Consider the following 27,809-nt stretch of genomic DNA (forward strand, 5'->3'; position numbering starts at 1 on the left):
AACTAAGTCAAGGAATGGCCACCGGTGAGTTGGTGTTGAGCTCCGAGAATGAGAGATAAACATAGAATATCGCGAAACGCGACTACGCGCAAGTGTGTTTACTCAGAGGAAAAACATCGAATTAGTAGGTTGTACTCAACAGAATTTTTTTGGTTGATTTTCATTGAAAATTTTACCGAATATTTCGAGTTTGCGCGTTTCGAGCAGAGCTCGCGTGGTAAAGCGCTGAGTTCCGCCGGCGCTCCATCGTTATTGTGTGGGGCGATAAAGGTATGCCGCTAGCCGATAGAAAGTCCACAGAGATCCGCATTGCGCACGCATCGCGAAAAGGACCAAGAGCATTCGAAACGTAGGGGAGTCGGACAAGTCAGGTGAGCTAAAATTAGCACAGCTCGGATTGTTTTATTGTTTTATAAATATTCTTGGTTTACTCATAAGCCGCATTTCTTGCCTATGCAATAACCAACCGGGGCTGTCGAGGTGTTGGCGAATTATGTTACAAACACACACACACACACACGTTGGCTTCTTTTGGAAAGCTAAATATGTGCGATTCAACGGAAGCATTGGACGATTTATGTCTATATGTATAAGCACGGCTTGTATTTTCAATAACAAAATTTATCGACAGCAAAAGGTCAATTGCGATGTATGGTTAATGTCAATCACCAAGTAACTAGTTCTCATTAATCCACCGGTGAATAAAATTACTTTTTTTGTTTATATTCATTACTACTCTCTGAAGCATTGGACAGCTGTTTGTTTGCTCTTGTTATTGTCATGATATCAAAGTAAATTTGGAGCATAAAATTATAAGTTGATCTGATCGCCTTTTTCATATTCACTTCTTCTGATTATATAAGTTAAAATTGGTTATTCAGGAGATGCACAAATTAACTATCTTTCTGTGTATCAGGTGCTAGTGGACGGAGAAGCAGCTGAACTAGTCAGGTCTCCGTCCTGCTAGAAATAGTTTGTTAATGTTATCAGGAAACACGTCGGTTTCGAAATTTCTTTTATTTTAAATACGACTGGTGTTGTTTGATTACATTATCCAACGAATCAAGTCTTGTTATCAAGTTGTACTGGATTATGAAGAGTAATCGAAAAAAAAAATTGCGAAAAAAAGCAGGTGTGGTCACTTATCTTATCATTTATCGTTGTCAAAATCTTTACTTCCGCGTTGAGAAGCACCAATTTACTGCTAAAATTAAACTCAAATATGTGATTGAAGCCACAGATTGATAATAGATTGATATCTCAAGTTCACTGGTTAGAGACGCTTGATTGAGGCATGTATGAACATTGCACGACTAGAGAGATTATATTGATCGAAGCATTCAATCGGAATATTTTGATCGCAGCATTCAACTACGGTCATTGGTCCAGGGTAGGGGCTAAGAGCGTAAGGACTGACGATGGGTAGTGGTGAGCCTACTTTGTCTGTGTCCTTTATAGTATTTCTTTTCAAATGGCGATTCGTTGGCAATCCCAAGGAACAATTCGAATGCATTTAGGTTTTAATTACAATTTCTAATGGTTTTGTAATTGATTTAGCAATGACTACATCTTCTATAACAGCTATAAACAATTTCAATTTTGAGAAATAATTTAAAAGTTTTGTGAACTGTTTTTAAAACTTCTATAAAACATTTTGCAAGGACAAACAACAAGATTTTGACCTTGTCATTTTTTTTTGCAATTCATACACTCTCAATATTTCAAACTTTCAAACATCCAGTTTAAAACATTGTTGCCAATTCAACTTTCTGGAGTGTTGAAATCAGCCAGACGAAAGATAAAACATTTCGTTCTCGATTACTGTTATAACTGATTACCAGTGAGTGCCAAGTTATCCAGAATCTTTTTTTAAAATGATTTCTGACGAATGGATCACTGGCCGTGTCTAGAATAAAAACCCCAGATTTTAATATTTCTTGTAGACATCTGGAGAAATATTGCAAAATCCGTAGTTTTCAAGTTCATCCGTAGATCCGTAGATAAGGCAGGAATCCGTAGATCTAAGGATAAATCCGTAGGGTTGGCATCGCTGCTTCCTGGGCACAATGTTGCTAGGAAGAGCAGTTTTTCAAACACCTTGATTCTAAACAGGTAACATATCAGTACATCCTACACGCTAATCCTAACTTCATAAGTTTGGTATTAAATATCATCTACACTGAAGTCTTTTTTATGCGAGTTTACGTACCGCATAAAAAAACGGCAATACTCTGAAAATTCGCATAAAAAAACGCCTAACTCTGAAAATTCGCATAAAAACCGCATAACTCTGAAACTTCGCATAAAAAAGTCGCATAACTCTGAAACTTCGCAAAAAAAAAACCCGCATAACTCTGGAAATTCGCATAAAAAAACCGCATAACTCTGAAAATTCTCATAAAAAACCGCATAACTCTGAAAATTCGCATAAAAAAACCGCACAACTCTGAAAATTCGCATAAAAAACCGCATAACTCTGAAAATTCGCATAAAAAAACCGCATAACTCTAAAACTTCGCACAAAAAAAACCGCATAAAAAGACCGCATAAAAAAGACCTTAGCAAGTCTTTTTTTATGCGAGTTTACGTACCGCATAAAAAAACCGCATAACAAAACTGCATAGCTTTGAAAATTCGCATAAAAAATCACATAACTCTAAAAATTCGCATAAAAAACATATGGGTGTGACCTTAGTGTACTTTACATCGGAACTACACATTGTGCAAAAAATTTATCGCGTAAATTGAATCGCGTTATTTAAAAAAAAAATACATAAAAAGGTAACGTAAATTTATTTCGCATAAATTAAATTCGCATAATTTGAGGTTTTAGTGTTTGGGATGTTTTACCAATGGTTATCTCATTAGTAGAGATGCATTATTATTCTGCAAATTACTCGACTTTCAACCAATGAATTGTGATAAAATCGGATACAATTTCTTTGCTTCTTCTCCAAGAAGCAGGACGAGGGCAGGAGAATATTTACTTTATAGAGATTGTAACAAGTGAGATGATCTTATTCAAATATTTTTAAAAAAGTTTCGCAAATTTTCGTTACTCAAAAACAGGAAACTGTCGTATTGGTCATCGAAATAGAATCGATTCACTTGTAATGCTCGGTTTAAGCGCATCACTTGAATTTTAGAAGTCCCCAATGGTAACTATTTGATGCGAAAATCCCATAAGACGTGGGATCCAATGTGTCTTTAGAGCTGAGCGACGCACCACAAAATTAGATAGAATTTGAATTTCATCCCATTCTGAATTGAGTACAGTCTCAAAGGTATGGTAACTGTCGTCGGAATTCTGACATTTCAATTTCTTAGTTGCTTAGTTTACGATTAGATTTCGGCAACAGAACGGCCATAATTAATTTCCCCGCAGGAAAGTCTCTCTTCGGCACAACTGGAATGCGTGCGCGGTGTCAGTCGAACTCGCTCGCACCATATTTCGGTCCAAGAAATGGCTGCTCCAATTTATTCCATTTCGCTTGGTACCCACCTCACCCAAAAGCAAACGATATTTAAGTTGCTGGGAAGTGTTCGAGGTTATTTGCACATTTACACATGCTGAAGCTGGTCCAAAAGTGTGGCGACCACCTTCTCGGGACTCATGCAGATTTCAAGTTGGTGTTACAAAGTGAAAATGTCTAAAAATAGATAACTGAAAACTCTCTGTTCGCTCGCTCCCCCTTTGGTATCCTGCCCGAACCAACCGATCGGTATGATGATGCCTCTCACGTTCCGAACCTGTCTAGAGTGTGCAAAGGTGACGATACACTGCGATGTTAATTCCGTTTCAGACATGTTTCAGCGGTGAAGTGCGAATGATGGGAACGCATGACACTTACAATGTACTGGACTGAGTTCGCTTCGTACTCAGTTCAGATAATACTCACGTTTTGGGATAGACTCTAGTGTGTGAGTGACCGTGCGATATATTCCGTTGAGATCTCTCATCGTTTCACTCATTTGAAAGAGCTCTAGGTACGAAAGCAAGATTTACTGAGCGATCAGCGAAACTTTTTGGCGATGTTTATTACAAAAATTCCATTGGGTGTTTGTTTTGGTGAATGTGTATCCGAAATAAAAATAGTTCTGTACGATGATTAATCTTTTTGGAAAATCTTTTCTTGAATTAGTGAAACTTTGCCTTTTTTTAAATGAGCTTATCAAACTCAAAAGGCCTGGAGAGTAAATCCAGATTTATCTTAACTTGATCAAATAGATTTTCATCCATCTCGATCGGGTATCATTATTATTATTATTATTGATATTATAATTATTAGTATGACTCAATTGTTTCGACGATTTTTAGAGATACACCCTCGTAAACACTTTTGTTTTCTGCTTCAGATACACGTCATACTAAAACAGTATATGAATGAAAAATAGAATCTAACAAGTTGTTATTGAAAACTGAACGATTCAAGGCACATGTCAGTCATTTTATTTGCTAAGTAGCTTGAACTAGGAAAACAGATAAAGACTTTTGGGGTAAAGGAAAAAAAAACAGAAAACGGCACATTACATATCTGTACCGTAAATGAGTATTAGCATTTCATATCTAGTATCAGTTTTTGTAAGGTTCAAATCAGGGGTGGAAATAAGCAAATGTTTTGATTCACAGTAAATAAAAACAGTCAGTATTATCTATTCAGATAACATATTTATTGTAGATATTATAATGAATTACTATAATGAAATCACTTACGGTTCCGGTGATATAATAGTATAAGTAAACGTCAAAACTGATTACCGCTCAATTTTCTCGGATATGGACTATCCGATATCAATAATTTTAGACTCGTTTGTGAGTTTACTTCGTCGGTCGGATCGAAATTCCATGTTTCGTGATGTATTTGAAATTTATTCAGCAATACAGTCGTGGTGGAGTAATATCATCAATGAGAACAACTAATAATATTTACATACATACTGCGATGAATAACAATCATAATGATAAGAAAAACATTCCCAAGCACAAAGCGTGCTATGCAGCTGAATAATGATACCCCATTTAGCTTTAATATCATACACAGAAGTAACAGGAGTGCAGGATTTTTCTACGCCAATTCAAAGGCCCAATTCGAACGCTGCGCTCCTGTTACTTTTATAAACCATATTCTTGTGAAATAGCGTTTTATTGGGTTTAATCTAAACAGTACAGGAACATCATCCTCAGCATCAATTAGATGGAAGTAAAACAAAGTCTTTTGTCGCTATAATCACTATTTGGTGTGGTATTTTTTTGTACTACTTTTGCATTCCGTATTGCTATTGCGCAGTGAAAACTGCTAAACTAACATTATCAATGTGATTACGATCTAAACTGATTATTTTCATAAAACCATCATCTAGCATTCATTTCCCTTCATCTAGTGTTTATTTCATTGAGAATAAAACAACAGGTTGCGAAATCTAACACGGTTTGTATCAAACGAGGACATGCGTTGAAACTTCGTAAACCGTGCTGTAACGAAACCGGTATTTTTCCCAACTCTGGTGATAAAGGAGCATTCCTAAAAGTAAAAATTGACAACTTTCCCCAATTTGAGCACCCTCAAGAATATAAAATGCCAAAAATCATTGACGTACATACTCCTTTAGTATTTCTTATCACCCATCACTAAACTTCCCAAAGATAGAAAATTGGAAATTTTCCAAGATTTTGAAAGTCTCATTGACACGCGGTGGTTAATTCCTGTAGGATTACTGTTGTCACTAATTTTCACACCCCTCATTGCGATCAACGATTTTAGACGTAAATCAATCGGCACTCATGTCTGATCTTGCTCATATGTGGATTTTCTTTGCTCAAAGCTGATCGAATCGTCCAGTGATTTGATCTTACAGAAATCAGTGATAATAGTAGCTCAAAACCACTACCGATTTTGTGTGACGGAAGATCAGTATTGATTTTGATCGATGTGATCCAAAGATCACTGATAAACTGATCTTAAGAGGATTAGATAACGAGCGATAATCGTCACTAGTGATAATGATTTGATGGTTTTTCGAACTTGATTTTTCCAGCCCTGAATTTAGGAGCATTTTAGAAGTTAACAGTTTCACTACCTGTAAAGTTCCAGAATTCAACTGCAGTATCTTCTACATATGGGTATCGCTTTCTAATTATTCGTATATTCTCAACAAAACGTTCTATCAAATGAGCATATTTTTTAATATATTCCTGATTTTGTTTATATATTCGACATAATAGGTAATTTGAATGTATGTGTGAGACCACAGTTATGAAAATTTATAGCCTTTTTGTGTTCATTATCGACCACTATAATTTTAGATTCATTACACATATTGAATGTTATGTATTGTATCTAATAGATTCAAATTCGTTTGCTGTACTAATTAAATGTATGCGCTTGCAACCCATTATTTAACCAACAAGTTGTTTGAGAGCTAAATTATTTTTTAAAACTAGATATTGGTGGCGAACCTTTTATTTTAATCTAATTGTCTATTATGTCTATTTTTATTTTCAAAAAATCTAAATTCATTAAAAATGTGCAAAATTACTCCTATTATCGATATTATCAGGTTTGAAAAGTAGTTTAATATAATTAAAATTATTAACGTGATTACTGTATTTAATTATTGATCATATTTGAATGGTTTTTATTTGGTCAATCGGAAATCTTGATTCACATTTTCGTGCGCAAAATGGGCTTATTTCCACCTCTGGTTCAAAGATTGAATTTATAGTCCTTTCATTTGCAATTTCCTTTCAGATACAACTGTGTGTTCTGAGGAAGTTCTACAAGTTTTTCGAGTTACCAACACCAGCTCTAGATAGCATACACGTTTTTCTACACCCCAACGTTTCTGTTTGATTTTTTTATTTTTTTATTTTTGGTGGTTGTTCAAAGTGAAAACTACGATTTTTTTTCGAAAAAATCCGCCATTTTGTAGCTGTAAAACCTCCCCAAAGTAACAAACAACGAAAAGGAAAACGTTGGAGTCTGGTTTTTTATATGTAGAAAGTGTGTGCAAAATTTAAACAAAATTGGTGCAGTAGTTTTTGAATGGCGATGGACACGGACTTTCAAAACCTGCTTTCGAGAAAAACTCGTTCAATCAGGAATCAGGAATCAGAACAAATTGGCTCAAATGGCACGTTCCCCTTGATATTTGGAGATTTGTGCCTTGCCATCGATTTGTTTTTAGCATCATTTTCCCGATATATAAGAGGGAAGGATTGAAAGGAAATGGTAAGGGTTGGACTAGGAGGATGGGAAAAATTGACGACACAAAAACACATAAAAGCAGAAGTAAATTCTGCACCCCTAAGGGATGCTGAACAATCTGCTGAGGATCACATTTAGTGGAAGCAGAAGTAAATTCTGAACCTCTACGAGGTCCCGAACAGTCTGCTATTAATAAAACCTCCAACCCCCGAGAGGATTTAGAGATCTTACAAAAGCGACACTATTCTGCACTCCCGGAAGAATGCAGAACGATTCGCAGTATGTACGAGCAGAAGTAAATTCGGTACCCCCTAAAGGATGCCAAACAATCTGCTAAACCCTATTTAAGGTGAATACAGAAGGGATTCATTCACTCCAGGAAGAACGATGAACCCGTCTGACTATAGCTCCTTACCACATTGGGTGAGAAACGAGAGAATATCCTTCAATTTTAGCTCCACATACACAGACTCAACCATGTATGGAGAACCAAAAACCCGGATACGAAGCTGCGTCAATGCGGGACAGTTACATATCAGATGATATGAAGTACCGTAATCGCATTCACACAAATCACACGAATAATACTCAGCACGTTGAATACGAGGTCTGTTCAAAAAGTTCCCGGAATTTTTTAATTGCGCGCGTCTGGAGAGTCCGGTGGTCAAAATGTTTTTTATTGTGTTGGTACATATGTCCCTAATGTATGGTGAAATTTTCAGCTGTATTCATTGTTTACATTCTGTCTTGTAGCGGCTGGTGTAGACGAGTTTTTTTGAGCTCGGCGATTTTTGTTAGTATAAACAATGGAAGAATTGAAGAGTCAAGTGCCGAACGAAAACGTTGTTTTCGGATTATACTGGCCGATTCAGGTATGGTCATTTAGGGGTTAGCCTATGTTTGTGCTTAGGGCACATAACCGTTTTTACTATTCTTTACGTTTCGTCTTTGACTCGTCAGTGCAGAGCAGTTCAAATTGAATAGTAAAAACGGTTATGTGCCCTAAGCACAAACATAGGCTAACCCCTAAATGAAAAAACAAGTGTTTACGAGTGGTATAAGCGTTTCCAAGATGGCCGCGAAGACGTTGAAGACGACGAACGCTCCGGTCGACCCAGCACGTCAATAATCGATGAAAATGTGGGAAAAGTGGAAAAAATGATTATGGATGATCGCCGAATCACTATTAGAGAAGTTACTGATGAAGATGGCATATCAGTTGGCTCATGCCATCATATTTTTTCAAATATTTTGGGCATGAAACGAGTGGCAGCAAAATTCGTTCCAAAACTGCTGAATTTTGATTAGTTTTTTTGGCTAAAAACAAGACTTTAATCATGCCCCAACCTCCTTATTCACCAGATATCGCTCCGTGTGATTTTTTCCTGTTCCCAAAGTTGAAGAGACCCATGAAAGGACAGCGTTTTTCATCGATTGAAGAGATAAAGGCAGAATCGCTGACAGTGCTACAGAGCATTACAAAAAGTGACTATCAGGGGTGTTTCGAAGACTGGAAAAAACGCTGGCATAAGTGTATTATATCTAGGAGGGATTACTTTGAAGGGGACCACATAGATGTAGACGAATAAATAAAAATTTTTTTAGAAAAATGAGAATTCCTGGTACTTTTTGAACAGACCTCGTAGTAGCCATGTGATAATTGAGTTGGCAATGTCCAGTCAGAGCTCTGACCAGAATACTGCAATGATGCTTGGAGAAATGCAGTAGACACTTTGACATTTTCAGATTTGAATCTGGTAGAAATGCTTTTGTCTGAGCGCAAGTTTGCAAGCTGCGCCAGTAGCTGGCATGTTTGGATGCAGCCCAAGAACGAATCTTGTGCTTCATCCAGCTAGTTGAAAGTGGTAAAGCTGGTTCAGGACCAACGAAATCATTCGTTGCACCAGCTCTAGCCAACTCATCAGTCCATTCATTTCCAGTAATACCAGAATGGCCGGGTACCCATAAGAAGTAAACAGCATTTGAAATGCTGAGGTCTTCAATTTGAGGTCGACATGCGATCACAAGATTCGACCGTGAGTCATTCGAACTGAGTGCTTTTAAGGCTGCCTGACTGTCGGAACAAAAATAAATTCGTTTATCACAGATCCTCTGCTGAAGCGCCGATTGTACTCCACACAGAATCGCGTAGATTTCTGCTTGGAACACAGTACAGTATATACCAAGTGAATGAGACTGCTCCACCCTCATTTCACGACAGTACACACCAGCACCAGCACGACCATTCAACAGAGAACCGTCCGTATAACAAACTATGTGTTCATCAAGTTGTCGTTCCAGACAACCAGACAACCATTCCTCACGAAGAGGATAGCTCACATCGAATGTTTTGAAAGGAAAACTGCATGTGAGAGTTAGGTCACTAGGAGCGAGTAAATACTCATCCCACGTAACCATTTGAGACCACAAGTGAGTGTGGCTGGTAGCATAATCTAAAGGATTAACATACTGTTCCAAAGCCCTGTAACCTTAAAACTGTATGCGCAAGATAATGCTTCTTGTTTTAGGAACACATGTAGTGGTTAAATGCACAGTAGCGCCTCTATAGCAGCAGTAGGAGTTGTCGTGAATGCTCCTGTCATCGCCATTAGGACCATCCTTTGGAGATGATTTAGCTTTGACTGAACTGTCGCGACTTCTCCTTTCTGCCACCATACAAGACATCCATATGCTAAAATTTGTTCTAACAATAATTGTGTAGATCCAATGAATATATCTGGGTTTGAGTCCCCATGATTTTCCAAAAGCTCGTCTGCATTGGCCGAAAGCCACTCTTTTAATCCTGTAGTCAATGTGAGCAGACCAATTCAGTTTTGAGTCAAGAATAACCCCGACGTATTTAACTTGATCGACCACAGTGACCCCAAAGAACTGCAACGGGCGAGCTCCTGTGATTATCCTACTATGAGTGAAAAGCACCATTGATGTTTTGCCCGGATTTACAGATAATCCAACCTGACAGCACCATTGTTCAATAGATCGCAGGGCTTGTTGCATTAAATCAAAGAGAGTGTTAACGCTTATACTGGTCATCAATATATGATAATCGTCGGCAAAACCATAAGTCGGAAATCCAAGGTTATTAAGTTTCCTTAACAAACCATCAGCGACTAGGTTCCATAAAAGTGGGGATAGTACACCACCTTGAGGACACCCACAGACACTAAGTTTTCTAATCTCTGCTTGCCGAAGCGATGAACAAAGAAGTCGATTGCTAAGCATTGCGTGTATCCAATTTGTAATACTTGAAGGTATGCCATGACCACGGGCTGCTTCCAGAATTGATTTGAAAGACACGTTATCAAAGGCACCTTCAATATCTAGGAAAACTCCCAAGCAAGATTGCTTTTGTGAGAAAGCTTTTTCAATGTTGTACACAACATCATGTAACAGGGTTGTAGTGGACTTTCCACGCTGGTATTCCATTCCATGTAGCGGATGCACGCCCAAACTAACATTCCTGATATAGTGATCGACTATGCGTTCCACTGTTTTAAGAAGAAATGAGCTAAGACTGATAGGCCTGAACCTCTTCGCTTCCTCATAAGTGTCGCGACCGCCTTTGGGAATAAATTTGACAATTATTTCCTGCCAGGCTCTTGGAATATATCCTGTCGCAAGACTAAAAGTAAGTATTTTCGTCAAAACATGTTTGAAATGTTCTTAGCCTTTCTGCAGTAACACTGGGAAAACTCCATCCTTTCCAGGAGACTTGTACGGAGCAAAACTCTCAACTGCCCATTTGACCGATTCAATCGTCACAACGCTTCGAGCAAGGGTCCAAGAATCGTAACTACCTGAAAAAGTCTCGGGAAGAGCTGTCGGTGATGGATCCATACAACCTGGAAAGTGAGTGTTAAAAAGATAGTGAAGTACATCACCTTCATCAGACAAGTGTTCACCATCTGAAGTTCTTAAGAAACTGACATTAAAGTCCTTAGATATAGAAAGTAACTTATTTAATCTGCTAGCCTCGTTGAGACTAGAGACATTTGTGCAGAGGCTTTTCTAACCACTTCGCTCAGACGATCGAAGAGCATTTTTGTAAGCCCTTCGAGCCGACACGAATGCCTCCGACCCATCTCTGCGTCGGTGGTTCCAAGCTCTTCTGCATAGTTTCCTTAGTCTAACAAGTTCAGCATTCCACCAAGGAGTTCCTCTAGTAGCTCGCACAATCCGAAGTGGACAAGCCTCTTCATATGCTGCAACTATGAGTGAATTTGTCTCGTCGACAACATTTTCCAAATCAATTGGGGTTTCAATTGTTGGTTGGTACCCGTAAAATCTAGTCGCCAAGCCCTCTTTATAGAGGTCCCAGTTTGTAGATTTGGGATTACGATATGTGATAATATCAAATTTAACGTTTGAATGATCAAAGAATATGTACTTATGATCAGACAACGAAGGTTCGAGCTCATCGGAGACGAGCCAATTTACCTACTCATGCGCAATTCTATCAGAGCAGAGAGTTACGTCCAAAACCTCCTCTCTTCCAGATCTCGCAAAAGTTGGACGGTTTTCTGCATTGACTATGTGCAGGTTTGTACTGCTCACAAATTCCATCATATCAGAGCCTCTCGAATTTATATCTGTGCTGCCCCAAATGATAAGGTGAGCATTTATGTCGCTGCCGATTACAAGCGGTAAATCACTTTTGCAGCAGTATGATACAACCTTTTTGAAGTCATCGCTTGGTAACGGTTGGTTATGCGGCAAATATGCCGAACATTAGACATATTTCCATGTCTATGCCATCAATAGTCATACCAACTGTGACAGCACAAATATCCCGAGTTGTAAGCGAGAGACGTTCTATTGGATGCAAATCGCTTTAAAAGCACTTAATTTAAATAAGATTCGATAAATATTCTATACGTTATGAAGAGCTTGTAGCATTCTCTGTAACAGTTTTGACTTTGTACTTATTTTGAGTAAGTTTTGCATTACTGAGACACTAGAAGTTTTCTTCACACGTATTAAAATATATTTGATACTCTCGTCGAACGAGCTCCTGCTCGATTCAGAAGTGAGTCATTTTACAGGTTTACAATTTTTGCTTTGCGTTATAGGTATATTGAAAATACTCCACCCTCTTTAAATATAGAACTAGAGTGGGATGGTTTGAATATCGAATCATTTTTTCCGTAATTTCCCCTTTTTCTCTAGTTTGATTCAAATTTTCCGGCCAGCAACACAAAGTTCTAAATATTGTTATCTTATTGCAGACCTCCGATCATTACTTCCATTTTTTGAAGAATGAAGCGATACGTGAATTTAGGTGAGCACACGGCGAATGAGTGGACGTCATACCCGCCCTTTCGAAATAATCATCACTTTCGACCTGCTGCTGCTGTTCCATTCGCCACTCTCCCGCCTACGTGTGCAGTAGTTTTCCTGAAAGCAACGCTCGGTATCGGTAGATTTTCCTTAGAGCGTTTACGATGACAGAGAAAAACCCGCATCCCACGTACATTCCCGCACGGTATCGCATGTTTCGAGCAACATGTTACCCAAATGACACACACAGTGCAGATTAAGTCTACCACAGTTGAAGCTTACGGCCGAGATGCGCAAAACAGCAGAAATGAAAAATGTGTGACATACCTTTGCGACGAAAAGTTGAGCTAAAAATAATGGAAAGATTCATGAAAATAAATATTATGAAGAACAGTTCCCTGCGGCGACCACGAATCCTATAGTGCCAATAAACATGGTCAGCGATGTTTTTGCTTTTGCTGCGTGTCCCATAATTAGTTGGCTTGCAATGATTAGCGCCGAAGTATTTTGTAGATGATTATACGAGACAGGACTAGTAGATGAGTGAACGTGTTATACATTAAACCGGACAGGATTCCGCAAATATGCAATTTTATGTTATGCATGAGCAGTATGGCGCTCATTAAAGGAAAACAGGTGTGTTGAAAGAATTCTCTGAAATCGGTAGACTGAACGGAAGAGTTTATAAGAGAATCAGTTATTTCAGATTTTTCAAATTTAATTTAATTCATATTAATTACAGCATCGAATGCGTGCACCGCAACACACGGTCCGCTAGCCATACTTTTTGACAATAATTGCAGGCCCCCAAATTTGTCAACGGATTTCGATTCTACAATGTTTTATTGTTATATGAAATTGTAGAATATAGTTATGAAATTTTAAGACATTTCTTTGGAATAAGTTTAAGTTTATTGTAGTATCTGTTATCTGTGAATGTTTCATTCAAAAATGTTTATTTGTTGAAGAATGAAGTAATCAAACAAAGTAAAGTGGCAATTGTACCCACAAATTGTCACATTCATCACACCATTTCGCCATCATATGTCGACAGAAAATTCATCTCAGTTTGGCTAAACAAAACCAATTAAGTTTAATGAAGGTTAAAGTGGCACAGAAAGCATCTGGTGACTATGTGACATCTGAATGGATCGTTCGGTAGCCAAAAAGTGCTTGTCTGCGAAGTTGTAAAACCCATACTTGAAAGCATGTGATTTTTTTTGCAGAATCTACCGTAAGTAACGGTGCCAAAATCAAATTCAGGTGTTGACATCTGCAAATATATCAGCCTACGAGTTACTCACTCTAAATCGATAAGCTTACGTTCATAAATCCGTTCCTAGTGTGAAGAGTGTGCACTTTAAATTAATATCAAGATTGTTGAATTGCGCTGGTGTGGTGTTTCTTCTCTTATAAGGTATGTATCAGTATTGTTACCATTCGTATCCATAGGTTGAACCTAGATATGGTTATTGTTTGTTTTTACTTTCTTTTTATTACCATTTTTATTACACAAAAAATCTTTTCTAATCCAATGGTGTTATGATGCCTTTCTCATGTGATATGTATTCTCAGTCATATTACTGTGTTATTCTTGAAAAAAAACCTTTTTCATCCACCTAGTCTTGTAATGATATCTTTCTCATATTCCTTATATTTCCAAAAATATCACTAGAAGATTCTGTCAAAAAAAATTTTTTCAGTCTTGAATTAAATTAGAAACTTTCTTTGGATATGAACTAACATAACCTTTTCAATTTGTAAACAGTTATGTCAAGTTGATGATATATTTTCTTTATTTTGCATCGTCGCACTAAATGATTAAGCACACTTTACCCTATAGAACCAGAAATCGGAACATAAGGAAACCAAACAGCAACCTATAAGAGTATAGGAACTTTCATTTGAGCCTGTTTGTGGAAATCAATCAGATCATCTCTACGAAAATTGAGTGAGTCTTGTTTTGAGCCAAATCTAGAAAAATTTTACCCTTTTTTGCATCGTCGCTCTAAATGACAGTGTGTAATTTTTCACACACTCTACCCTATGAAAGTATGGTGAAATTTAATTGCAACCTATGAAACTATGAGATTTTTTATTTTATGAGTGACATTATTTGACACATATTCACACACAGACATTGTTCAGCTCGATGAACTGTGTCGAATGATATAGAGTCACTTTCACTAGTCAATTTATAGAAAAGCATCGTTATTATGATAATTTACATTTTTTTCACCTGAAAAATATAGATTTAAATGTGGCAACCCTGCATTCTATACAGAATTGAACAAAGTACCCCAAGTAGCACCGGTAACTTCTTTATAGAAATAAAAATTAAAAAAAATTATGCATAATAGTCGCATAGTAGATACAGAGAAACGAGTCAGCTCATGAGGTTGAAAAACAGTTAAATATATGTTACGAATTTACAGCTCGTCACACTAAGTTACTATAATGTTACACAGTGATAAATGTAACTTCAAGGTTACAAGGTAACAGATATAAACTATATCGAATCAAAGTAGTATTTTAAGATCATAGCAATAATATGATGCAGCTGAAGTTTACCGTTTTTGAAGTTGAATTTAGTGTCCGGTATTATTTTTAAAGTGAATGCAATAACATTACGTGGAAGAAAATCAAACGTAATGGACATTAAAAAAAACTACTAGAGAGCGTGAAACGAAAAAAATATATCTTATCCTGAAGCTGATTCGGTTGAATGCATTCCGAAAATGATTCCAAAAGAGCCAACAAACATGAATCAGTTGCAGTTTTTAATATAACTGGATTACATTCCACATCATCAAAATGCAAACGGGCCATCTGATTATAAAACGAAAATAATGGATTCAAATTCAGAAACGAATATCTTTTTACATGAAGATTTAAGAGAATGGGCAATTCAGTTTCAAATTAGGCACTCAGTTTTGAACACTTTGCTCGTTTGTTTGAAAAGCCACATTCCAGATATAAAACTACCCAAAGATGCAAGAACTTTGGTAGGTACCCCTCGGAATATCCACATTTAAAAAAATCAGGCCCTTGGAGGCGAATACTGGCATTACGGTTTATATCAAATTCTCGAAAATACATTGTCCACATATACAGAGTTACCAAATAAATTGTCACTGAACGTTAATATCGATGGTTTACCAACGTTTAAAAGATCGACGACATATTTTTGGCCAATACTCGTAAATGTACATGAGATGGACCATGTAATTTGATGATGATTATACTGATCATATCTCATTTCTAATTATTGTTTTCTTTACAGCAAACGCAAAAATATAAATACTTTTTTAACACCGTTTGTGTATGAGCTGAACAAAATACTTGAAAATGGGATCATCATCAATCAACAAATATTAGACATAAAGAGTCCGCTTTCTTTTCATTGATTCATACAATCCGTTAAAATATTTATGGTTTTTAATAAAAGCATTAAGGTATGAAACATATTCGAATTCGATTTTTCATTTATCTGATTGCAGTATGACTCTCTCTCCTTCTTTTCTTTTCAAATGCATTTATTATCCGCCTGTTTAAGTTATTTGAAATGTATGTTTCAAACGTTCTCAGTGATCAGTTGATTTCGTTCAATACTTGTCAGAGTGGCCAGTTTTTGACAAAACTTGTTGCAAATCAAAATCACATTTTGCCACTTGTGCACACAGAAATTCACATGCTGACTCATCACTATCAGACTCGTTGCTCTGGGTTTGATTACAAGACAGTGAGGGAGCAGCATCAACAGTATCTGCTGAAGAATCATCAAATTTAATGTCCTGTTTTTTGCCTCTTTTTCTCGACGATGATGCACGACACTCACCACCTCCATTTCCATAACGCTGATAACGATTCGGAATCCGTTGTAAAATTCATGTTTGAGGGTTTTGTACCAACAGTAGTCGTTAATAAAATTCTCACTATAATACCATTGCATGATAAAAGTCACTTACTAATTTATAGCTCTTCGAACAAAATTTAACTTGTTTTTTAGCAGGGTTTAATCTTGTTCCATGGCCCATCTGCGAGGCATCTTCTGAATCAGTTTTTTGTTCAAGTATACACATCATTTCTTTAGCTTGTTGAAATGATTGATTCCGTCCAAGAATCTTACATTTTTGTTTCCTCCAGGTTTTTTTATCCGGTTTGGAACATTCATTTTTCGACAGACTTATAACATTGTTTGGAGGCCAATAAACCGAATTATCTTCTACCCAATTCGATGGAATCACTGTCATAGATGGCAGCGACCGATTGGTTTTTCGTGTTTGAACAACGCTAAACACCATTGTGAACTGCAAAATTAAATTAAAAAAAAAAACTCATCACCACCAGAATATCTTTTGTTTCCATGAAAGTTGAATCAATAGCAGCTGTCAAAATTTGTAGATTACACCGAAACAAAAGTTCGTGTGAAAAAAAAATCAATTCGTAACAATGTTTATGCGACAAATTTGCATGGTCAAACCAGCTATATTTTTTGTTGCGAACTAGTTACCGCAACAAAATATGTTACTTAAAAAAACAACAATAAATAAGTGACATACTACATATTTAAATGAAATAATGGTTTCATATCGGTTACTGTACCAGTTGTAATTCTTGAAGAATTTATACAGTGTAGTTTGAAAGTTTACGTACATTTTTCTATCGGCTAAATTTTCAAATACGTAAAAAAATCGTAATCTATCCAGTTTGAGAAGGAATTGCACACAAACGAATAATTTTAACGCGGGATGAAAATATAAATTCTTTGTTTTTTACTGTTACTTTCAGTGTACAACGAACTATTTAGAAATGGAATTTGGAATTTTTCATCAAGGTGATATATATAGTTATTCATTAGGAGTGTAAAGGTTAACCAAAACATTATTCCTTGACATGATTAAAAAACCTGCCCCGTTTTGCAACTTAACACTGTTATGCTTTGCTTTTGCTTTGCTTTAGTGTGCCTAAAATTATATTACATTATTGAATAAAAAAACTAGTATGCTTTAAAAAAGTATGTAAATAAACGTTTTGTGTGAATTGCTAGTAAATATGCAAAATGTTGTATAATAACAATGAAGTGAAAATACATTTTATTGACTTAGAAGCATGTTTCAACTTATTGTGTCGGTAGTGTATATTCGACAAAATATATGCAAATGGCTTACATTATGAACATTAAAAGCAGTATTCATGAAACAAACAAAAAATGAGTTTGTTAAGCTATTGATCCATGATATGTGAATAATTTACTTGTCATTACTAAGAAAATGCTTGGAACTTGTGTTTCCTATGAAAAGGTTTTCTTTCAATTTGCATATGACCTGAAAGAAAATTTTAATATTAATTTCAAAACAATATTCAAAAACTAAAAATTTCGACGGCGCGAACGTTTTTAATAAGTACAACGATCAACTGAATATTGAATGGCATGTTGAATTTGGATAGACATAAAAGGTTTAAGAATGATCACGTTATTTATTTAATTTTTCACAATCCACTACCAATCTATACAGATAATGCTCTCTCCAATTCTCGTGTAACTTCAACATTTGGAAAGAAAAATGCAAAACAAATTCTTCAGTCGCAATACTAAATTGGCATCTCGAAAGTTACCAAAATAGTTTGACAGAAACGTATTATTTGTTTCAATGAGACCGATATTCAACACATCATCACTTGAGCACTGTTTGGGTTACTTAGCAGATATAACTAACGTTGCTATGGCTGCAATCTGTTTAATGATTTTGCCTCTAATAAGTTACTGCAATCAATGTGTAACAAATTGTGTTACTTGAATTTCGGTAAGTCGCGTAAGCTCCGCCTCTTACGCTTTTTCGGTTACATGACAGTTATAGTACACGTTGCAATGGCTTTACTATGTTCAATGAATTTGTTTCATATAAGTTACTGTCATTGAAGTGTAATAACGTGTGCTACTTGGGACGCTGCGAACGGAGCAAAGCCGCACGTACCGACGCGTACCAGTTTTGCATCGTCATTTTGAATGACGAGTTGAATACTTTGACATTGATCGCCCTATAATTTCGGAACCGGAGGTCGGATCTGGATGAAATTGCTCAGTATCTTTTAAGACAATGAGAGCTGTGATTTGAATCATGATTTGTGAAAATCGGTTTAACAGTTGCTGAGAAATCCAGGTGAGTTCCGTTTTGGTGTTTTCGGCAGCGAAAACCGGTAACTGGTAGGCCTAAAGTAGTTTTATATATTCACTAACTAACAAGTATTAACTAACTGTGCATTTTGTTTCGCCATTGCTAGAGAAAAAATACTCATGAAATTGAAAATTTTCACTAACCGCAATGTAATGCCGGAATCGGATGTCGGATCTAGATTGATTTTTCGAGGACTTTCAAAAGAATTTCAAGACCTTTTATTTGCTTTTTAGTTCGTGAAAATCGGTTAAGAAATTTCCGGGAAAATTTTTTTCATAAATTTCGCATGTTTCCTTGTAACTCCGGAACCGGAAGTCAGATCCAAATTAAATTCAGGAAAATTATATGAGGCCATAAGACCTTTCATTTGAATCAAAGTTTGTGAAAATTGGTCACGCCATCTCTGAGAAACGTGTGTGACTATTTTTTACTTTTATTTGGTGCATATCACCCTGTAATTCCGGAACCGGAAGACGGGTCGGGATAAAATTCAACAGCAGTGTATGGGATCATAAGACCTTTCAATTGAATCTGAGTTTTTGAAAATCGGGTCAGCCATCTCTGAGAAAATTGAGTGACATTATTTGTCACATACATGCATACACACACACACACACACACACACACACACACACACACACACACAGACATTTTGTGATCTCGAACAAACTGAGTTGAATGGTATATGTCTCTCGATCCTAGGGGCCACGATTGTAAAGTCGGTTTTCACAACGATCGCATAGCCTTTCTATATGAGAAAGGCAAAAACTCGAAATAGTTTCGTGCCTAAATTAGAAAACTCGAAATAGTTTCGAGCCAAAATTAAAACTTTTTTTCCAGTTTTGCAACATCTGTCGAAATGACGGTTTGAAAATTTCAACACTTCTCTCTGTTGTTCCGTAAAACCTTTCATTTGGGCCATTTGTTTGTGTCCTACTTTGGAGTTTTGGGTCATAATTTCCGGCACTTCCGGAACCGGATTCCAGGTCCCGGTATATTCGAAGTCGGTTCGTATGGTCAGTAACTAACATGACCTACGAATTGGAAGGTTTGGGTCAAAGTCAAAAGAATTTTTATTTGTCTTGCATCGCTGCACTATACGACAGATTGAAATTTCAAACAATTTCAATCACCCTGTAATTCCAGTACCGGAATCCAGATCCGGATCAAATTCAGAAACTCTGTAAATAACCATAAGGCCGTTTTTTTTTTTATATCGTTTATTTACCCCCGGTTTTAACCTAATAATGGTCGTTCGCCGGGTATGTATAAGGCCGTTCATTTGAATCTAAGTTTAACAAAAATCAATTGGGTTGTTGCAGAGAAAAGTAAGTTAGTTCCTTTTTGGAGTTTTTTACAAGTATTTCCGCTGCTTCCGAAACCGGTATATCGGATGTGAGTTTATGTGGTCTTGAATTTACAATATTATGAAGGTAAATTTTTGAATCTGCAGTTTTTTCATTCATCACCCTGTAATTCCGAAGCCGGAAGTAAAATACATATGAGATTTTATTTGATACTGTTTATGAACATGTACCACTTGAGAGAATCAGGCGACTACATAACTCTATATATCCAATTTGGTATAGCGATAACATTAAAAATCTGAAAATTCAAAAGCCTATAAAATATACGAAAGAGTCAACTTGGTAACTTACTTACAAGCTTGTGAACAATTAAATCTGGCTATTGAAATTGCATCTGAGAAGAACAATTAGAAAACGGAGAATGCGAATAAATATTGCTAGAAGATTTTTTTCAATTAAGTAAAAAATAAATTAAAATCCAATAATTTTCCTTCAAAAATGTTCTTCAAGCGAAAGGTTGCTGACAACTCGGAAGATATTTGTACACTATTTGTCAAATTGTACTTCTAAGAAACTGAAACTACATTTTCCGAAGAGGATAACATAAAATTTTTGCCGATTTTAGAAGATGAACAAGATTTATCTAGGGTATACAATGCCATTTGTTAATAATTCACTCAGAATACAATATCGACCGCCTGTATTAGGTTTTGCAAGATGACATTACAAATCAATTTTCGTAATGAATAAAACTCTTAACATGTACCAATGGTTTGTTCTGCAATTGTTTTAGAATTGTTATTTATGTTAGATATGTTCAGAAACATTTTTAAATATAATAGAATCGGTTGTGCAATTTATCTTTGTTGAGTTCCACAATACTATCGATAAAATCACTGTAGAACAAATTTAAGTACATCTAAAACATTTGTGCAGCAAATCACCAACTTGTTCATGTTCCACTAGCAGTTATAGAAGTTCTGCAAAAATTTTCTCATCCTGATGTAAAACGGGAGTAACTATAATAATTGTGCAACTTATCAAAAAATTTCCAAACGGCTGTCATAACTGTATTGGACACAATATACGTTGAAATTGCTATGAAACTCTTATGGAAGAGAAATTAGCGAAATGAAGCTCTCCGCAAGGCAAAAAATGATAAACGGAATTGAGAACCTTTCCCAAAAAAAAAAAATTTCTGCTGAGTCTGTATAGTTTTGGCTGCCTCATGAATTTTTAGGTCAATGTGTGCAATTTTTTTCAGTTTTAGAAAAACAATGATATCAAATAAAAAATTTGCAAAAATGGGTAGATTTATCTGTTTGAAATGAACGCCAAACTTGCAGACATGAAAATATTATCATGAAAGTTGCATACAGCATTACTTACGCAAACAAAACATAGATCAATCAGATAATTTGTATTCGGTTTTCATCTCGCAAAAAAAAAATGAACAGACTTGACATCACTTTTTAATGATATTGAACGAAAAGTTAAGTTCGTCATATTTATTCTCATAGTTATTCTCATAGTTGTATATTATCGCTTGGGCAACTTGTTTTTACAACTCCAAAATGATACACGAAACGACCGAAACTAGCTCTGCGCCTAATTCGTATTACTGTTTTTGAAATAGTTGATTTTAACAACAAAATTTCCAAAATAACTATAAAATTAGTCAAAATTGAGACTTTACTTTGCTGAAAAAAAAACTCTTATTTTTAGAGAATGTGTTTAGTTGACGAATATCCTGGACACAATTTGGTTTTATTAACAAATTTATTAGCCAAAAACTCATGAGAAGTGTCAAAGCAAAACAATCCATTAAAAAGCTAAAAAGGACAGTCTTGTTGAAACTGCTTGCAAATTGTTTTGATGTTGTGCTACGATATATCCATATATAAATTTCTAAACCGACATGATGTTTTTTGTATCTTCCAACCTTCCGAACTACGCCGTCTGGTGTTTTCAGTGAGTGAGTGAGTTAATTTCGCGAAGTCGAATGAAGAAAACAGCGATTTAGAAGAAAAATATTGTTTATGTTTCGTTTATGTCTTTTTCTACAATACATCGTATTTATACCTGCATATAAAGAAAAAAACAACCGCGACTAAATTTTTTTTCGGTAGTAGTGTGCCATCTAGCGGCTAGTAGTCATTACGGTGTTAACGTTTTTTCGGTGACAGTGCGCCATATAGCTGTAAATTGCAGAAACCAATTCAACCATTTATGTTGGTTGAAAACAACGTTTTATTTCTCTAATTCAACTACAAAATTAGTTGAATGGAAATGAAGTGTGCCTTAGCTAAGGAATGACAGCACGTTTAATTGGTGAATTCAACTAAAACAATAGCCATTTCAACAAATATTTTATTATTATTAAGGGAATTAGAATTAAAAAATCTAAATTAGCAAAAGTAAGATTTTTTTAGTTGTCTCAAAAAATAACTAACGAAAATCAGAAAATCAACTAATTTTTTCGCCAAAAAGCTGATTTCGGTCTTTCCGTGTACGTACAGTGCGTATCACAAAAGCCGGGCCCGCTTAGATGAATGACTATACTGTATTGTTGTTTAATTTAACTAGAAGATTTAAGCTGATAAAAAAACAAAACTTAGAGCATTTCTTTCCGAAATATTAACATATTCATGTTTCCTGTTATTTAGATAATATAAGTCACTACGTTGCGTGAACCATTTTCTATTCAACTCACTGTTACCATCGATGCCATATTGGAAAATATTCAATTTTAATTTCGAGATTTATTAACACACTAGTTTGATCAAAATTGTCTGAAAATTTTTAAAAATGTTTGAATACATGTATTCTGATGATTCTCATTGAAAATAATAGTTTGTTATTTTCACATAAATAGGTGTACAATAAAAAAACGCGTTAATTTCAAGGCGCTTGAAAATGTCGGGTGTACGAATACATATTCCACCATAAAAATGCAGTTCGTTTTCGATTTTCCATTTACAAAACCACAAAAGTTCAATTGTACACTCAAAATGATAATCATGTTATAGTTAGGTGAAAAGTTATGTGAATATTTACCACTCTATTTATCATGTAGGTTTTAATGGACTGGCATTTAATAGCTGTTTAATGCATAATCCAGTAAGAGTTACGTGTTTAATAGATAAGATGTAATGTACTGTTCATATCATATTTACCTATCAGTTCATATCAAATTTAGATACCAGAGAATTAATATTTTTTATATTGGTTGAAATCAAAAGGGAAATATGTCAGATTTTTATATAAATCTAGGAAATGAAAAATATTTTGAAAAATAAAACATTTATTTCAGAAAATTAGCATGGAATTGCAATGGCTAAAAATATAACGTCTTGGGACAAGTCGCCAGAAATCGTTTTTGTTGTCACTGCCGTCCAACCGAAGCCGAAGTCGAGATCCGAGAACTCCCACAACACAACCTATGCATGTTGAGGTCGCATTACATGGGTCCAGTGTCTCTAGCTTCATACCGATTTTGAACCCGTTTTTCGGTGTACCAACGGCCTATTTGAAGCATTCGGCAGGTGCGGGCACACTTCCGGACTAACGCAGGCACTGGGAACATGGAAACTTTCATACTGGAATGGTTCGGTCGGTGTAGTAAAAAATTGTTATTAAATTACATTTCTCGCAAATATTTACACTACTTACACTTTGAGGGCCATTGCTCGCCATTTCCAAAATCGAGTTTTTCACCTCGGAAATTCACGTAGATTATTTGACGTTTGGTCAATTCACGTAAACTTTATGTTATGACTCTATTCCTTTTAGGGGACGTTCGTATAACATTCATTTTCGTCACGTAAAATATTCAATTTGACATTTGAAACCATTTTACGTGATTTTTCAAGTAAATCGAACGTGAATTCTTATTTGAGTGTACATCATTTTTCATGTGCAGATTATTTTAGATGATTCATGTTTGTGTTAATAGCAGTTGTATTGAAAATCAAATGTGGAACTTATTCACTAGAAATTAAGTTTGTTATGTTTTTGTAAACGTCATTCCATTTCTTGTTTACATTACGTATTAGTTTTCACGAGTTTCACAATTGTTTTTTCGCTGATTTCATTACTCGACGCATGAGTTTTCGTGTCAGTTGCAAAATCGCTGTGAATAAATATTCGTAATAACGGAAGAACTTAAAGATATGTTGCACAACACAGAAAAATTGCGCTTTTTTCGTAACACAACAGTGACTAGAATAGTAATATAAATTGTACAATCAGTATAAAATCACAGGACAGCGACTTAATATGCTACTTGGGATGTTAGGTTTTATCATGTTCGTGCAAAACCTATTTAAACACACAAAACCGCTCCTTTTTGAGCATTTTGCTGAAAAATGACGGAGTTATTCAACATTTTAGGTCCTGTTTAGATGATGTACCCTGTATATAACAAAAAGTGAACGATAAGCTGGCTTCGTTTAGCCTTTGTTCATTGTGTTAACTTAGTAATATTAGAATCTCATATAATGCCGACCTAACGAACATGGATGAAAGCAAAATATAGATGTTATAGCCCAATTCATAAAGATTTCGATTACCCAATTTTCCTCTTGCTTTTTACTTTCATTATCTTCAGGCCAATAATAAGTCATACTGATATCAATTATTGCGTGCATTTTTAACCACAGATTATCGAAGATTAGCTGCCAATAAAAGTGTCTTCGGAATGATAACCGTTCTCAGTATATGCTCCTGTCCTGGTTGAGAATGAGTGTTAATTGCTTTTTGGCTGTGACTGTCCTTCTTTTGGGATTGTCTTGTGTTGTGATTTCCCAGAGTAAGAGATTTTGATTCGGTATCCAAACTGTTGTGTACATTCAAACAATCTTTTCAGAAACTTTATTTTGTTACTACGGCAGTTGGGCGCATTACCGCAGCGGAAGGGGACAATTTAGAGTTGAGAATATCGATCCAGCATTATGTAGCCATGCATTATATGCTTTCCTTGGAATCCATGAAAACGGAACTGTGGCAATATTAGACTATTGGCTGGATGTAAGTCTGGGAAATTTTCAGAAGTTTAATGAACTGAAAAAAACAAATGTAAATTTGAAAACCTTGGCCACAATACATGGTAGTTCAGCAACTTTTTCACGGGTAGCAGCTGATTCAGGCCTGAGATGGCAGTTTGCCGAGTCTGCGAGAGATTTGTGTATTCAGTACGGATTCGATGGCATTGATATCAATTGGGAGTTTCCTGGAACAGCAGCTGGAGAAAATGATGACAAGACCAATTTTGTGCACATGCTGTCCGATCTAAGAGAGGTGCTATCATCAAGTGGATTAATGTTGACAGCAGCAGTTGGGGCTGCCCAGTTTCGCGCCCAACAATCCTACGACATTCCTAGTGTTTCCAAACTCGTAGATTTCCTTAGTTTGATGACCTACGACTTCAATGGTTCTTGGGATAACTTCACCGGACATAATGCTCCGCTTTTCGATGGACCTTCGGACAGAACTAATTTTCAAAGAACTTTGAATGTGAATCATAGTGTCATGTATTGGCTTCAGCAAGGTGCGCCAAAGGACAAGGTGGTTGTTGGTATTCCACTTCACGCGAGGACATTTACACTAACGAACTCTGATAACTACTGGCTCCGCGATGCTGCCAGTGGACCTGGTTTACCCGGGCAGTTCACGAACACGGCCGGATCGATGGCATACTTTGAAGTAGGATGATGTTTCTTATGTCTCTATGGTACATATTTATTTGTATTTTCCTGGTTAGATCTGTCCTTTCTTCACGCGAAAGTGGGCTCGTCACTGGGAGGATACCCAAAAAATTCCGTTTGGAGTGACGGGAAATCAGTGGATCGGGTACGATGATGTTGAAACTGCCAAATTAAAGGTTATTAAATAACGCCATTTCTACGTGTTGAAGTTCGAAGTTGGTTACAGTTAACAATATTATTGATCGTTTTTTTTTTATTTCAGTGTGATTACATAATTCAACATGATTTGGCTGGAGGCATGGTGTGGTCAATTGAAAGAGATGACTTTAATGGTTATTGTGGGATCAAATTTCCAATTATGAATACACTTCGTAACTGCCTGCAGTGAAAAGGATGACTAACGAATGAATCAACCGAATATCGGAATTAGACGCAGATTGCCAACTTTTAGTTTTACTCGGTTTCCGATGGTCCACAAACGTAACTATCACTTGTATTCTTCAACCTGTACACGAAATAGAATTTCTAGGACTTAGAAAAATCAATTTGTCGTCAGTATTCCCAATGCAATACAACGTATGATACTATTTCCTTTTGTATAATCGATCCTTGTAACCATTTCTGGGCGCACAACTGGATGGGAGCTGAAAAGCAAATCTGAAAATGATTTTCCCACACTTTTACAACAAACCCTGCCGTTGAGTCAGTGAAACATCGAGGTGCTGAACCTAAAGAACTCTGTAATAATCAGATGTGGTTGTTTTTCAATATCATTTGTTTCAACTTTTTTCAAGCTTTACAATTGCCTGCGTGTTTTTCGATCATTTTTCCCCGTTAGATACTGATAAAGTTTAAAACTAGTTCAAGACGGTTCTACGTCTTAACAAGACTAGAACGAATCAATAATTACAGTAACTCAATTAGGCTGCATGAAGAAACTACAAACTTTTGAGTTTACTAAATTTGATGCGGGTGGGACCAATTAATGTTGTCACAAATTAAAAGATGGTCAATTGATTTCTCGTCAAAACATTTATTTTTCTTTAACTGCCAACGTTAACCTTCGAAACGTTGGTCGTTAACAAAAAATAAATGTTTTGATGAGAAACAAATTGACCATAAAGCCATCTTCTGAGTTTACTCTAGCCGTTAGGGTATGGGCTTTACTGCAACCGATTTAGCTACTTTTGTCAAAGATTTTTGAAATTATAGCTTGTTGTTCATATCCTCCCGAAAGTCCAATACTGCTCGATAGGTCTCATTTCAGGCAGTTAGGTGGATTCGCCTCTTTCAGACCAACATCGACTCCATTCTCTTTATACCATTCCAAAGATGCTTTGGAATGGTATAAAGAGAATGTTGTTGCGTTGGCCTAGTGACAAGATGCCAAAACAGACCAGTACAGCGAGGTACCGTCCTGGCTGAATATGTAGAAATGGTAACAATCCGAGTTGTTCCAATTTTTTTTGGCGAAATATATCATGCGTTCATGAAGAATTTCCAGAGATATACATATTTAGATGTGTCCAGATTCTGTGGCGACCAAGCCTTGTTATGGTCATGGAAAAGTATTCGGTTCCAGAACTTCAGGATCATATGTGTAAAAAATGAAAAAAATGACTCACATTTCTCCAAGATGTCTGAAGCGATTCAAAGAAGGTAAGATTCAAACATGGCCGGTCGATAACGGACTAGATCATCAAATCGTACTTTGACTTTTTCAAAGCAGACATACACAGTTCGAAAAAATCTAGTGATTTTACATCTTATAACATGCACATAAATGGAGCGTCGTATTTCACTCAAATTTATATTCAAGAACATGTAAAACTATGTGATTTGAAAATCACGGGTCGAATCACGGGTCGATTTATTTATCGAATCTCGTATCCGAGCGTGTAAATATTCTCTAAGCACTTATTCATGTTGGTACGAAGTAGGTTCGTATAAAAGACGTTATTCACGCAGAGAAAAATATTGTAAAAATAACCAAATTTGGGTTTTACACATCGTATATTTTTAATTTGTTTCAATCAATCTATATATATAAAAATGCAGAGATCATTCTTTGTAATCGCATCACGTGAGAACGGCTGGACGGATTGAGATGCTTTT

The 27,809-nt window shown here is 36.0% G+C and overlaps 1 protein-coding gene across 1 annotated transcript; it reads left to right on the top strand.

Annotated features, from left to right (window-relative positions):
• The first annotated feature begins 13,004 nt into the window (after positions 1-13,004).
• Positions 13,005-26,239, top strand: LOC131438678 (acidic mammalian chitinase-like). The gene is made up of 5 exons (XM_058608852.1): positions 13,005-13,139; positions 24,651-24,799; positions 24,857-25,692; positions 25,751-25,870; positions 25,957-26,239. Exons 2-5 carry the CDS (start codon positions 24,709-24,711, stop codon positions 26,080-26,082), a joined length of 1,173 nt encoding a protein of 390 aa, XP_058464835.1. The 5' UTR covers positions 13,005-13,139; positions 24,651-24,708; the 3' UTR covers positions 26,083-26,239.
• The last annotated feature ends 1,570 nt before the right edge of the window (positions 26,240-27,809 follow it).

This window comes from Malaya genurostris, chromosome 3 (genome assembly GCF_030247185.1).
Source record: "Malaya genurostris strain Urasoe2022 chromosome 3, Malgen_1.1, whole genome shotgun sequence".
In the NCBI taxonomy this organism is placed as follows: Eukaryota; Metazoa; Arthropoda; class Insecta; order Diptera; family Culicidae; genus Malaya; species Malaya genurostris.

Coding starts and splice junctions, on each gene's coding strand:
- LOC131438678 (XM_058608852.1), top strand. CDS start 24,709: ATGCTCCTGTCCTGGTTGAGAATGAGTGTTAATTGCTTTTTGGCTGTG. Junction 24,800..24,856: donor TTGTGTTGTGATTTCCCAGA/GTAAGAGATTTT, acceptor CAATCTTTTCAG/AAACTTTATTTTGTTACTAC. Junction 25,871..25,956: donor TTGAAACTGCCAAATTAAAG/GTTATTAAATAA, acceptor TTTTTATTTCAG/TGTGATTACATAATTCAACA.